The 12,725-nt window shown below is 36.8% G+C and overlaps 1 protein-coding gene across 2 annotated transcripts in view; it reads right to left on the bottom strand.

Moving 5' to 3' along the window:
• The window catches only part of LOC121872688 (sphingomyelin phosphodiesterase 4-like), a 62,494-nt gene that overhangs the window by 35,621 nt on the left and 14,148 nt on the right, over positions 1–12,725 (bottom strand). For both annotated transcript variants that reach the window (XM_042375676.1, XM_042375677.1), the window contains exons 2-6: positions 12,249–12,551; positions 11,558–11,660; positions 9,784–10,000; positions 6,436–6,619; positions 4,470–4,580 (exon numbers count right to left, since the gene is read on the bottom strand). In XM_042375676.1, coding sequence (XP_042231610.1) covers positions 4,470–4,580; positions 6,436–6,619; positions 9,784–10,000; positions 11,558–11,660; positions 12,249–12,551 — 918 coding nt within the window. The remainder of the gene's footprint in view (positions 1–4,469; positions 4,581–6,435; positions 6,620–9,783; positions 10,001–11,557; positions 11,661–12,248; positions 12,552–12,725) is intronic.

The following is a 12,725-nucleotide window of genomic DNA, read 5'->3' as shown; positions in this document are numbered from 1 at the left end:
ACATCAGGTTCCCTCCTACTAACAGTATTCAAGATCAATTAATCAGATTTCCATTTCTACAGCAGATATACAACACTCACTGATAATTTAAGAAGCTTGCCATCTACTTCTCAATAAACTCCTATTGCTTAATAGAAGTTGGTATGGTATAGACCTTTTTTCTTTTCTCTCCTAACCTCATAAAATTCTTTAAATACAAATATTTATGACAAAATAAATGCAGTATAAGACAAAGATATATTATCATAAACTTTACTGCAAAAATAATGTTTCTTATGTTTTTGTATTGAAAGCTTTTGTCAATCAAGTGACCCACTCCCCAATTTCACCATATGTAACTTATCATCTCTGTTCATTGTATATTTTCAGCCTGCTATGCGTTATGTTATCTTCCACACACACACACACACACACACACACACACACACACACACACACACACACACACACACACACACACACACACACACACACACACACACACACACACACACACACACACACACACACACACACACACACACACACACACACACACACACACACACACACACACACACACACACACACACACACACACACACACACACACACACACACACACACACACACACACACACACACACACACACACACACACACACACACACACACACACACACACACACACACACACACACACACACACACACACACACACACACACACACACACACACACACACACACACACACACACACACACACACACACACACACACACACACACACACACACACACACACACACACACACACACACACACACACACACACACACACACACACACACACACACACACACACACACACACACACACACACACACACACACACACACACACACACACACACACACACACACACACACACACACACACACACACACACACACACACACACACACACACACACACACACACACACACACACACACACACACACACACACACACACACACACACACACACACACACACACACACACACACACACACACACACACACACACACACACACACACACACACACACACACACACACACACACACACACACACACACACACACACACACACACACACACACACACACACACACACACACACACACACACACACACACACACACACACACACACACACACACACACACACACACACACACACACACACACACACACACACACACACACACACACACACACACACACACACACACACACACACACACACACACACACACACACACACACACACACACACACACACACACACACACACACACACACACACACACACACACACACACACACACACACACACACACACACACACACACACACACACACACACACACACACACACACACACACACACACACACACACACACACACACACACACACACACACACACACACACACACACACACACACACACACACACACACACACACACACACACACACACACACACCATCCTGACCACCAAAGGGTCAAGACGTACCTGGCGCTCCCGGAGCAGTTAGGTCAACTGTTGGTTGGCCCATACCAACCCCTCCCTGAACCCTCCTCCCACCGGAATATCAACAAGTTCTCGCCAGAAGTTACTATTTCATTTAGGAAAGGAATGGAACCAGTGTTAAACAGAGGTGAACAGTGGTGAACAGTGCTTAAGTCAGTGAGAACAACTCAACAGTAACAGTCGTATTAACCTTCACACAGTGAGGTCCCAGGTACCCAGTGATAACGGCCGGAGACCCAACAACCAGCGATGTGTGTTAACCGTCGATAGGAAGGCCTGGGACCACACTCACTCATCATAACACCATCTGTGAGGGAATTAATTACACCACGGCCCCTCATAACACCATCTGTGAGGGAATTACTACACACGGAGGTACACCATCTGTGAGGGAATTACTACACCACGGGCCCCTCATAACACCATCTGTGAGGGACGTCATTATACATCACGTGAGGCCCCCATAACACCATCTGTGAGGGAATTACACATGTGAGGCCCTCATAACACCATCTGAGGGAATACTACACCATAGGTCCCTCCTAACACCATTCAGAGGGAATTACTACACCATGTGAGGCCCTCATAACACCATTAATCAGCGAGGGAATTCATTACACCACGCCAGGTCCTCATAACAACATCTGAGGGAACTACTACACCACGGAGTTCCCTCCTAACACCATCTGGGAGAGAGTTATTTGACACTACGAGTTTGTTGTTCAACACTCTACATTAATCTGTATCATCACTGTATGTTCTTTTACCTTTCTAATGAAGTTTTGTTAAACCACCAATGTATGTGTAATAAGTCATTTATGTCCAATGTATTTTCAGCCTTCGGCTGCAGAACTTTTTTCAATAAACTGCTAATTACATATTATTATTATTATTACACACACACACACTCACACTCACACACACACACACATATATAAAAGTTTCCCTGAACTGGAATATCCTTTACAGGAAATCCCTAAACCAAATTAATGTGTCATCACAATTTTCCCAAGTTTCCAGTTACTCGTGAATATATTCAGTTTGTCACGTTGATAACATGGATTTCTTTTCTGGTAGGATAATTACCTGGAGCCAGAGAATGTTGTCTGGGGCTTGAGGTATGCTAATACTGACAACTTCTCTCCTCTCACAGTGACCCACCAGTCTTCTTTTCATTCTTTTACCTTACAAGCTTTGATGAAATGCGTCTACCCTCTTTTTTTCTTATGCTCCAAGCAAAACAACTAGGCTAGTACAGTGGTCCCTCGGTTAACGAATAATTCATTCCACAGAGTCATTCATTAACCGAAAATTTCGTTAACCGAATCCATTGTTTCAGTGGAATACAAATATTAGTAATTGGTTCCAGCTCACAGAAAAGTACATACAAAGTAAAGCCAAAAATGCATAAAGTCAGAAACACTCCTAAAATTCCCCTAAATCGCCCTTAAATCATTATATATATACGTACATATACAGTACACTCTTACTCTTAAATCACTACTGTAATGTGATACAGGTGATTAACTTTATCTCTTGTGTAAAATATATGATCGCGATATCCAAATTATTCAATTGCCCAATAAGGATTCCAGCAATGAAAATTATATTCTCCTAACTTTAGTCTGTGATATTATATAAGATAAAAACTTAAAGCTCACTGTAACCACCAAACCCTTGCTGGTAGGGAGGGAGGGAGGGAGGGAGGGGTGACAGTGACATGTTTGACAGTTAGCGCCAAAGGTCTAGTGAAGAATTTATATTTTTATTTATGTCCTTTAGATTGAGTTTTTGTTTTTTGCTTATAAAATTTCATAGAAGTGACCGGGGAGAATATAATTTACATTACTGGAATTCTTATAAGATAGTGATTAATTTGAATGTAAACATGCCATAGTTTGCACTAGACTAAAATTTTAGTATTCATTTTGCACAAATATTAAAGCACACAATTTTCTTGATATTTACTCCACTGGAAACGAATGTAAACATAGAACAGATTACTGAATTGGCAGACTAGCCCATCAGCTGATGCTCACAACAAAACATGATGTTCGTAAGGATTTCGTTAATCGAATTTTTGTTCGTTAACCGAATTGAAGATTCTTATGGAAGGTAATTCGTTAACTGAAATTTCGTTAACCGAGGCGTTCGTTAACCGAGGGACCACTGTACATCAAATATGGTTACATTTAATGTGCTAGCCTAATTTTTTGGAGAAAAAGAGAGGAGAAAAAGTTGGAGAAATTGAAGGAAAAGTTAGAAATAATGCATAAACTGGTAGTGTACAGTTGTAGAAATGTGTTCCTACACCCCTGTGGTAACCCATGTCTCCAAACGGCCAACCTACATGACCTACAGCAAACCTATCCACCAATAACGTCTATCATTACATGACCAACACACATTCATTCATAAATAGTGATGCTACAACTGCAATGTTGCCGTTTCAAGACATGAGTTACCACAGGGGGGTGTAGAAACACATTTCCGCAACTGTACCACTGATTGGTGTTGACATATATGATGTTCTTTAAACATTTAAACTATAATAGACCACCACAACATCTAATATAATGGGTAAAAACTTTGACTGTGCTGTATCTTCCACTCAACTGTCAATGTATCAAGGAAGTAAAATATAAATGTGTAAAAGAAAATCCAGTGTATGAGGTTAACAATACTGTACAGCACTATGTTTCATTATCTTCTTAATTGATATTTCAGCATTTTTCTTGAATTCCCTAAGCTTTTGGTTAATACTCTGACAGCTGCATAAATAGAATCCAGAAAATCACATGAGTAATGGGAAAATATCCAATTTAGGGAAACTTTTACCTGGTATAGGAATGGGATATTAAATGCTTCAAAACCATATAGTGCAAATGTGTACTGAGCTGACAGCTCACCTGACCACTGTGTGGTGAAGACTGAGTGGAGGAAAGAATACGTCCTGGTGACCGTGTTGGTGGGGTAAGACACTGGTTCACCCACATCTCCATCACCACTTGTAGTAGTACCTGAACCAATTCATAACTCTTTTAGACTCCATTCTTGATATTAATGTTCAAAAAATATTACTATCTTCACATGTATATGGTTAAATATTATAAAATATATTTAAAGTGATCCAGTAAACTTTCAGGGGCACAGATTTTCATAACATTTTTGTTACCTAAAACCAATTTCCACTGAAAAGACTAAAATAAAAGCTTTCTACGCTTATAAATGAGTAGTGACAACGTTAAATTTATACTATCCTGTATTAACCCCCCCCCCCACACAAACACAAGAGACCCATTCCCCAATTATGTAACTGTATATTTTCAGCCTTCCGGCTCTTTCGACAAACTGTTCATATAATTACTTATTATTATTATTTTTATTACACACACACACACACACACACACACACACACACACAGAACACTCCAAAATTAGAAAGCTCTTCTGTTTTATCTTGGGCCTATGACTTCAGATACACTCAAAATTAATTTTTGTTCTTTTTCAGAAATTCAGATCTGTAACTTGGGTTAAGAGCAGACCACAGCAGTGTGCATCATAGTCAAGGAAATGAGCAATGAAGTTGGTATTTTTGGCACTTGGCATGGAAGAGTTGTCACCATCAACTTTCCCATTTGGTGAATGGAAATGAGACCTGGATTCATCACTGGGACCCTGAGTCAAAGATGGAATCCATACAATGGAAGCACCCAAATTCTTCATCTCCCAAGGAGTTAACAACCCAACCTCCTGTCATTAAGATTAGGGCCTCGATTTCCTAGAATGCAATTTTCTAAAGATGCGAAGGGGCTTCTGATGATTGATTACTTGCCTCATAAAACAGTAATTACAAGTGACTATTACGCTGACCTAAATTGAAAATTGCATGATGTCAACAGAGAAAAATGGGAGGATGTTGACTTTTGATGTGCTATTGCTCCACAACAATGTGGCGATCCATAAATCCTGTGCCACAGAAGTCTATTCACTCCGCAGTTATGACCAAGTCAACGACTCTCCTTACAGCCTAGATCTGGCCCTAAGTGACTGTAGTCTGTTTAAATAAATTAAATCCCACTTCTGAGGGCACCACTTTCAGGATGATAGCTGAAGGTAGTTACTGAGGTGTGGACTATTAAGCATTCAGAAGACTTCTATAAGACTGGTATATGGCATTTGAAGGCTAAATGGAATAAGTGTATTAAAATTGGGGGAGACTACAGTAAAATATAAAATATGAGTTGTGGATCCGTTTTTTTAATAAATACTCAGGTTTCAAAACTTTTTGACTACCCCTAATAATATACAACAACCTCCAGGGTAATTTCAAGTGAAAGAATTTTAAGTCCTAAAATACCTGACAAGAAAAATCTGCCGTAAAAGTCTCTTTAACAGAGCCTTGGCAAAAGCATATGTACAGTTATATGCTGCCCAAGACATACAGGGAGCCACAATAACATGAGTAAAATGCAGAAACAAGACTATATTGAACTGCCCCTGCAAGATAAAAACCCAGAGCACTCAGATGGCAAGCAAAGTCACTACAGTATCAACTGTACTGTACCACAAATGCAGTAGTTAAAAGGAAAATGAATATATATTGTACTGCTACTGATGGCCCAGTAACTTAATCCAAATTCCATCCTAGAGTACAACAGATAAATTTCACCAATGAATCTCATTATTTAAATTCCATCCTACAGTGCAGTACATCAGGTAGGTTTACATTAATTTTCATAACCTTTGAGTTGATGCACAACACAGTCACCCAGGAACAAAACTATTATTATTAATTGTTAATTTTTTCTGATATGTCAGAAAAAACTTTAACAATTAATAATAAAACTACTTATCTACATTATATTTTCATACCTGACTAGTCCAGATATTTAGTTGGGGATGAGGATTATGGGTAGCATGTAGTGGAGATGATGCATGTGCTCCACTTCCTTCAATGCCAGGGTAGCCATGAGGGGCTGGGGAACGTAATGGACGAGCAGCAATGGGGGACACCAGTGTACTCAAGTACAGTGTGTGACTGCCAGCACCACTACCCCTGTAATATTAATTCAATACTATTTGGTACTGGAGAAATTTTAATCTAATTACATCAAATATATGTCAAATGCATTTTAAACTCGGAGAATATTATGCAATCTTCCATGGATACTCAAGTATCTGTAATTGTACACAGTATCACCAAATACCTAAGTGTCATAACTGTAACACAATAATCCCTCGCCAATTACAGGTATACCATCTGTGGTTTTGAGAATCTGTTTTATATATTGTACATTGTTTCAGCAATCAAGGCATCCAGTTCTATGTATCAATGGGTTTCCATGGCCACTGCAAGAGATTTCTAGACTAAAGCCCCATGACCATCCCTATGACTCTGCTCTCAACAAACTCACAATGACTTCACTTATTTTTTACCCTGAAATATGGCCACATAGCATAAATCTAGTGGTGTGGGTCGTGCTACTCCAAAGAGGATAGGGAAACCAATGTCAATGAAACAGAAAGTGGAACTGCTTGATTGACTTGCGCATGGTGAAGGTGTAGCATCTATTAGCAGGCATTTTTATGTTAATGAGTCAATTGAGAGAACTAATTAGAAAGTGAAGGTACCATTAGGACTACAATGGTGGTAAACACATCAAAGAACAAAAAAGTGAGTTATTTACCGCATGCTCTTTTCCAAGAAAAAGAGAGAAATTATCTTTCTATGGATTGAGGATATGATAAAGAAAAGTAACTACAGTACCGGGTACCAAAAATTAGGTGCATCCATAATTCTCTTATGGAGAAATCACTCAGTACAGCTGGTACTTGCAACGGTTGGATTGAAAACTTTTACAAAAGAACCCACATGCACAACATGAAAACCATGGGAGAGGCAACATCAGCAGACTGTGTGGTCATGCAGCCCAGTGTGTTAATAAGAGGAGTGTTGAGGTCAGACATGCAGTATCAAAGACAACTGCTCTATTATACGCATATGTATATATATTTTTTGGGAGTAGTTTTTCTGTTACTTGCACAGTGCATTCTACAATATTTTCCTAGAAAAAATAAGTTCAGCATATAACTTGTAATTAGTTTTAATCTTGAGATATACATCACTGTACAGGTCTTCAGGTATGTCTCTCTGAGGTCACTTCCCCTAATACCTGACTTCCCATTTGAGACCACCCTTTATGACAATAGGAAACTTCTAAAATGTAATCCCCATTTTTGGTGAAGGATTACTGTATATAGGAGGCTGGAAACAACTATCAAAGAATTGCAAGTTAATTCAACGTATAAATGAAGCAGTTGTTTCACATTTTAATTGTAAACTACAAACACAAGATAATATTGTGGGTATCCCTGCAAACAGGGTACAGTAACTTAAGAAAAAGACACAATACTTGAAGGAGGAGGAGCAAGAAGCACACACAAAATGAAAAGTAAAAGTCCAAAAATCCGGATGCCAGAAATCCGGACCACCCGAGAATCCGGACTTTTCGAAAACTCAAACTTTTTTTTTTAATTTAACTGGCTTTTGTGTGTATGTGCGCATGCATGAGCGCCACAGCTGCACAGCGACAACAAGCGACCACGCGGTCGCCACTTTAAAACAAGCAATCAAACTAAACTGTGACAACGTATGTAATTTTGAGTCCTACTCTTTCCATTTACAGAGTACTGTACAAGCCCATAATAATGGCTCCTAAAGTAGATAAACTTCGTTGTGTGAAGAGAAAGAAGAACACGTTGAAATTGAGTGACAAACTTGAAATAATTAAGAAACTAGAACGAGGTGTGAGCAATACTGTTCTAATAGAAACATACGACATTGGAAAGTCCATAATTTATCATATAAAAAGGGCAAAGAATAAAATTCTAGAATTCACAGCTTTTTCTTTAAAACTGCTCGTTTTGATAACTGAAGCATGCTATATTTGCTAATGAATAAACTATCAAAATGTACCTGTTCATCTCTTCTTTATTCCTCGTTAAATTTGAATTTTAAAAGTACTACCTGAGAATCTGGAAAATCCGAAAAGACCCAATCCCCAAGCAGTCCGGATTTTTGGACTTTACTGTATATCTAGTCCTCTGTTGTTTCTAAATTTATCATTGATTATTCAGTTCCTTGTAACACATAATTTATATTTTTTTTTACTAATCATGACACATTTTCCCAAATATTCCTAACTGCCTCCTTATATGGTACAAAGAGAACCTATCTAAGTAGGTGTATGAAGAAAATACCAGCAGAGGTGGTGTGGTGTGTGAAGAAAGGTTATTTGTTGTTCTAGTTGTGTTTTGTCTGTGCAAGTTTTCAACAGTCTTCTGACATACATTACGGTAACAAAATATACCTTCATTGGTGAAGGAGCATACAAACTCTGACAGTGGTCATCTAGCTAAGAGGAGGACAAGTCTGAAGTCAGTACAGTAATGAGAAGAAAAAAAATAAGACCTCTTTTATGAATGTGAATCTGCTTCAAGTAAAAGAAGCTTTTTGAAGTGAAAGTCAACTGTCCTTCATATTAAGAAGGATCAAAAGAAGATTTTCTACAAAACATATTATAAGCACATCTCTTCCCAATGATAAGAGAAGTATCAAGTCTGCCAATTTAGACAGGAAATAAAAATCTTTGACACTAATAATTTTTCTTCAATCAACACAATAACCATACTCTCTCTTATCTTCAACTTGAGCTACTAGTCAACAAAGTAAACAGTATGTTAAAAATATCTTTATTTTCTCTAAGTGACAAGCTTCCTAAACTATTACAGATTTTGGTAAATTTTTTACCTACTGACCATTCAACCTCATCATCTACCAGCCATACCAGTACCTCCAAAATTTTCATTTTGGAAATGGCCAATTACTCTTTACTTCCCCTTTGTTAAGTCAAATTTATTTCTTTTGTTTGCTTCGTGACATATGTTCACTGCAGAACTTAAAGGAACAGATATTTTTTCTCCTAATACAAGATGGCCAAAATCTTGCAAATACACTCTCTCCTTCTATTTTTTGGTCCTTCAAGGTGAATGGCTAAGGTTTTAAGAGAATATTCTTCTTATGGAGTGAACAATGTACCGAGGATACAGATACATAAGGGCTACAACACAAAACACCAAAATGGTGCATTTCTTGCAATAAAATTAACCATAACAGAACCAAGCTCAAATGCTAAACATGGCATGACATGTATACAGTACCTTGGAGAGACAGGAGACAATACACCCCTGGGGGTCACAGGTGGACTTGGTGGACCAGGTGGTATGGAGCTGTCACATGGGAGGAATGTGCTGAGGTAGTCTTCTAACAAGCTGGGGTAGAGGGCGTCACCAGCAGTTGACCATGAAAGTGACCATCTGTGATTGCTCCCACTCACAAGGAAGTGTGCAAAATGAAATATATAAAATTCAAATGCATCTAAAACATGTAATTAAGGAAAACAATTGATCTACTTCATGAATCAAGTGCCCATCTTTAGGACAGATCACTATATCAATGAATTCATAAAACTTAAAGGTAACTGTACAGTGTACTTCTCTGACATTCATAAATTTCTCAACTGATAATCAGGGCATATTTTCATGTCGGTTTTGAATTCTTCCTGCAGACATGTGTTTAGTTCCGTGACACTTACTGTACTCTTTTTACCTTATATTTGACCAATGGTTTTTGGAAAAAGGCCTGTAAGTGATATTGCTGGTAATGTGGCCAAGCAGTTACGAGAATGCAGCAGTATGGATGTAAATTTGCAAGTATTAACATGTGTAGACGCAAGTGAGTGTGAGTGATATTTTTTATAGCTTAGGTTTGGCTGTGTCAACCAACAGAACCCTTCTCAAGAATGCAGACAAGCTAAGTGCATCTGACTAAGCCACCACTCCATTAAGAATGACGATCACAGCAGATTCAAGGAGCATTTTACTAAACATATGGAAAGTCAGGATTGATGGCTGACAGTGGTCACTCCAACTGAAAGTACTGGTAAGTACAGTACATAATTTTCAATTATAAAATGTTTTTAGACAATTACCATGTATATAGAGTCACAGTGGTACCTCGATTAACGAACACAATTGATTCCACAGAGTCGGTTGTTAACCGAAAATTTTGTTAATTGAATCTATTATTTCAATGGGATATTGGGTAATTGGTTCCAACTATCAGAAAAAGTATACATACAAAGTACTGTATACCGGTAATAGAATTAACAAAACATTAAATATAAACTAAATACTGTACTGTACTATACAGTATACTGTACAATAATAAATAAAAAAGATAGAATAATATATTTTAACTTACTTTGAGGTGTGTATGTCGTATTCCCGGCAGCTTTGTTTACATATCAAACAGCTGATTGTAGAGGCAGTCGATGATGACATGCCATATTCTTTACAGAGTGCATTGGTTCTAATGCCTACCTCAGGTTTCAATATTTCTGCACTGTATATTATCAATATGTTAACTAAATTTCAGAATGACCAATAATTTTAATTTAAAAAATGCAAAAATATTAAAGAGCACAACTTTCTTGATATTTACTCCACTGGAAACGAATGTAAACATAGAAACAATTACTGTATTGGCGGACTAGCTGATCAGCTGATGCTCACAACAAAACGTGTTTCTCGTAAGGTTGTCGTTAATCGAGGTTTTGTTCATTAATGGAACTGAAAATTCTTATGGGAGCTAATTCGTTAACCGAAATTTCGTTTATTGAAGAACCACTGTATTAGTAATGCTACAATATTACCAATATATTACTTAGGCATACATAAAGCAGTGCTGTGGGGAAATTACCTCAGTAAAAAGGTGAATCATTTAGAAAAACAAATAAAAATAAAAGATAGATTAATTGACACTTAAAAAGGGTTTCATATGTGGCATGAAACAGTTTCTAGCAGATTGTGCAGTGTGATACGATAATTGCTCTCTTTAATTAGAACAGATTAATCTGATATGCAAAAAGGATACTCAGCAAAATGTTGGTTGGAGTTTTGCCAAGACCTGGGTTTTGAACTTTGTTGACATAGAAAAGCCCTGGAGTCCCATCTTCTATCTCAGCACGAGATTTGACCTGATGCGGAAAATTTGTATCAGTAAAGTAACTTGTTTTGCTACAGAGACAAGAATTAAGAATTAACAATAAGACTATTATACAGTAATTCTGATGAGAAAGATGTAAAAAAGTGCAGTATAATGAACAACAAAGTGATATATGCCTTACCAAACCTTCAAAGGTACTGTATGTTGAAAAAAAAATTAACTTTGGAAATTTGGAAAATTTTTATTTCTAGCCATAACTTAAGATTTTTTTTATGTAAATCAATTTAAATTACATTTTGATCAATTGCAATATATATATATATATATATATATATATATATATATATATATATATATATATATATATATATATATATATATATATATATATATATATATATATATATATATATATATATATATATATATATATATATATATATATATATATATATATATATATATATATGGGATATATATATATATATATATATATATATATATATATATATATATATATATATATATATATATATATATATATATATATATATATATATATATATATATATATATATATATATATATATATACAGTATTTATTTTTAAAAATACTTACTGGAAGCCATGCCACTGGAAATTCGAACATGAGGAATGGGTCATTAGCTAGACGATATGTCAGCGACAACAAAGGGCCAGAAGCACTGAGGAATACTCGCAGCTGTTCAAACTCCCTGCTGAGAGCAGAATGTGTTATTGTTCTTAATCCCCATCCTACTTGACCACCTAAACCAAAGATGCTTTCCACCACTGAACGTAGGATAAAACTTGCATCCTTGCTGGTTGATTCATTCAAAATCCGACCAACTTCTTCACATCGGACTTGTAAAATTGGCTGACTAATAGCATTTTGTAGACGAATCTGCAATAAAATTGAAAAAATAAATAAATAAAAATAAATTTGGTTCAATAGGGTTTTATTTTTTATTGAATTAAACTAATGGGAGAAATAGGGAAGCATCTGTTCCCGAAATATTCTTACATACACTGTACGTATTCCCAAACTTAAAAGTTTCCTTACAAGAAATAAAGGTTT

This window comes from Homarus americanus, unplaced genomic scaffold, assembly GCF_018991925.1.
Source record: "Homarus americanus isolate GMGI-L3 unplaced genomic scaffold, GMGI_Hamer_2.0 scaffold39155, whole genome shotgun sequence".
Lineage (NCBI taxonomy): Eukaryota > Metazoa > Arthropoda > Malacostraca > Decapoda > Nephropidae > Homarus > Homarus americanus.
The sequence above is the reverse complement of the archived record's forward strand: the minus strand, read 5'-3'. Positions and strand labels throughout refer to the sequence as shown.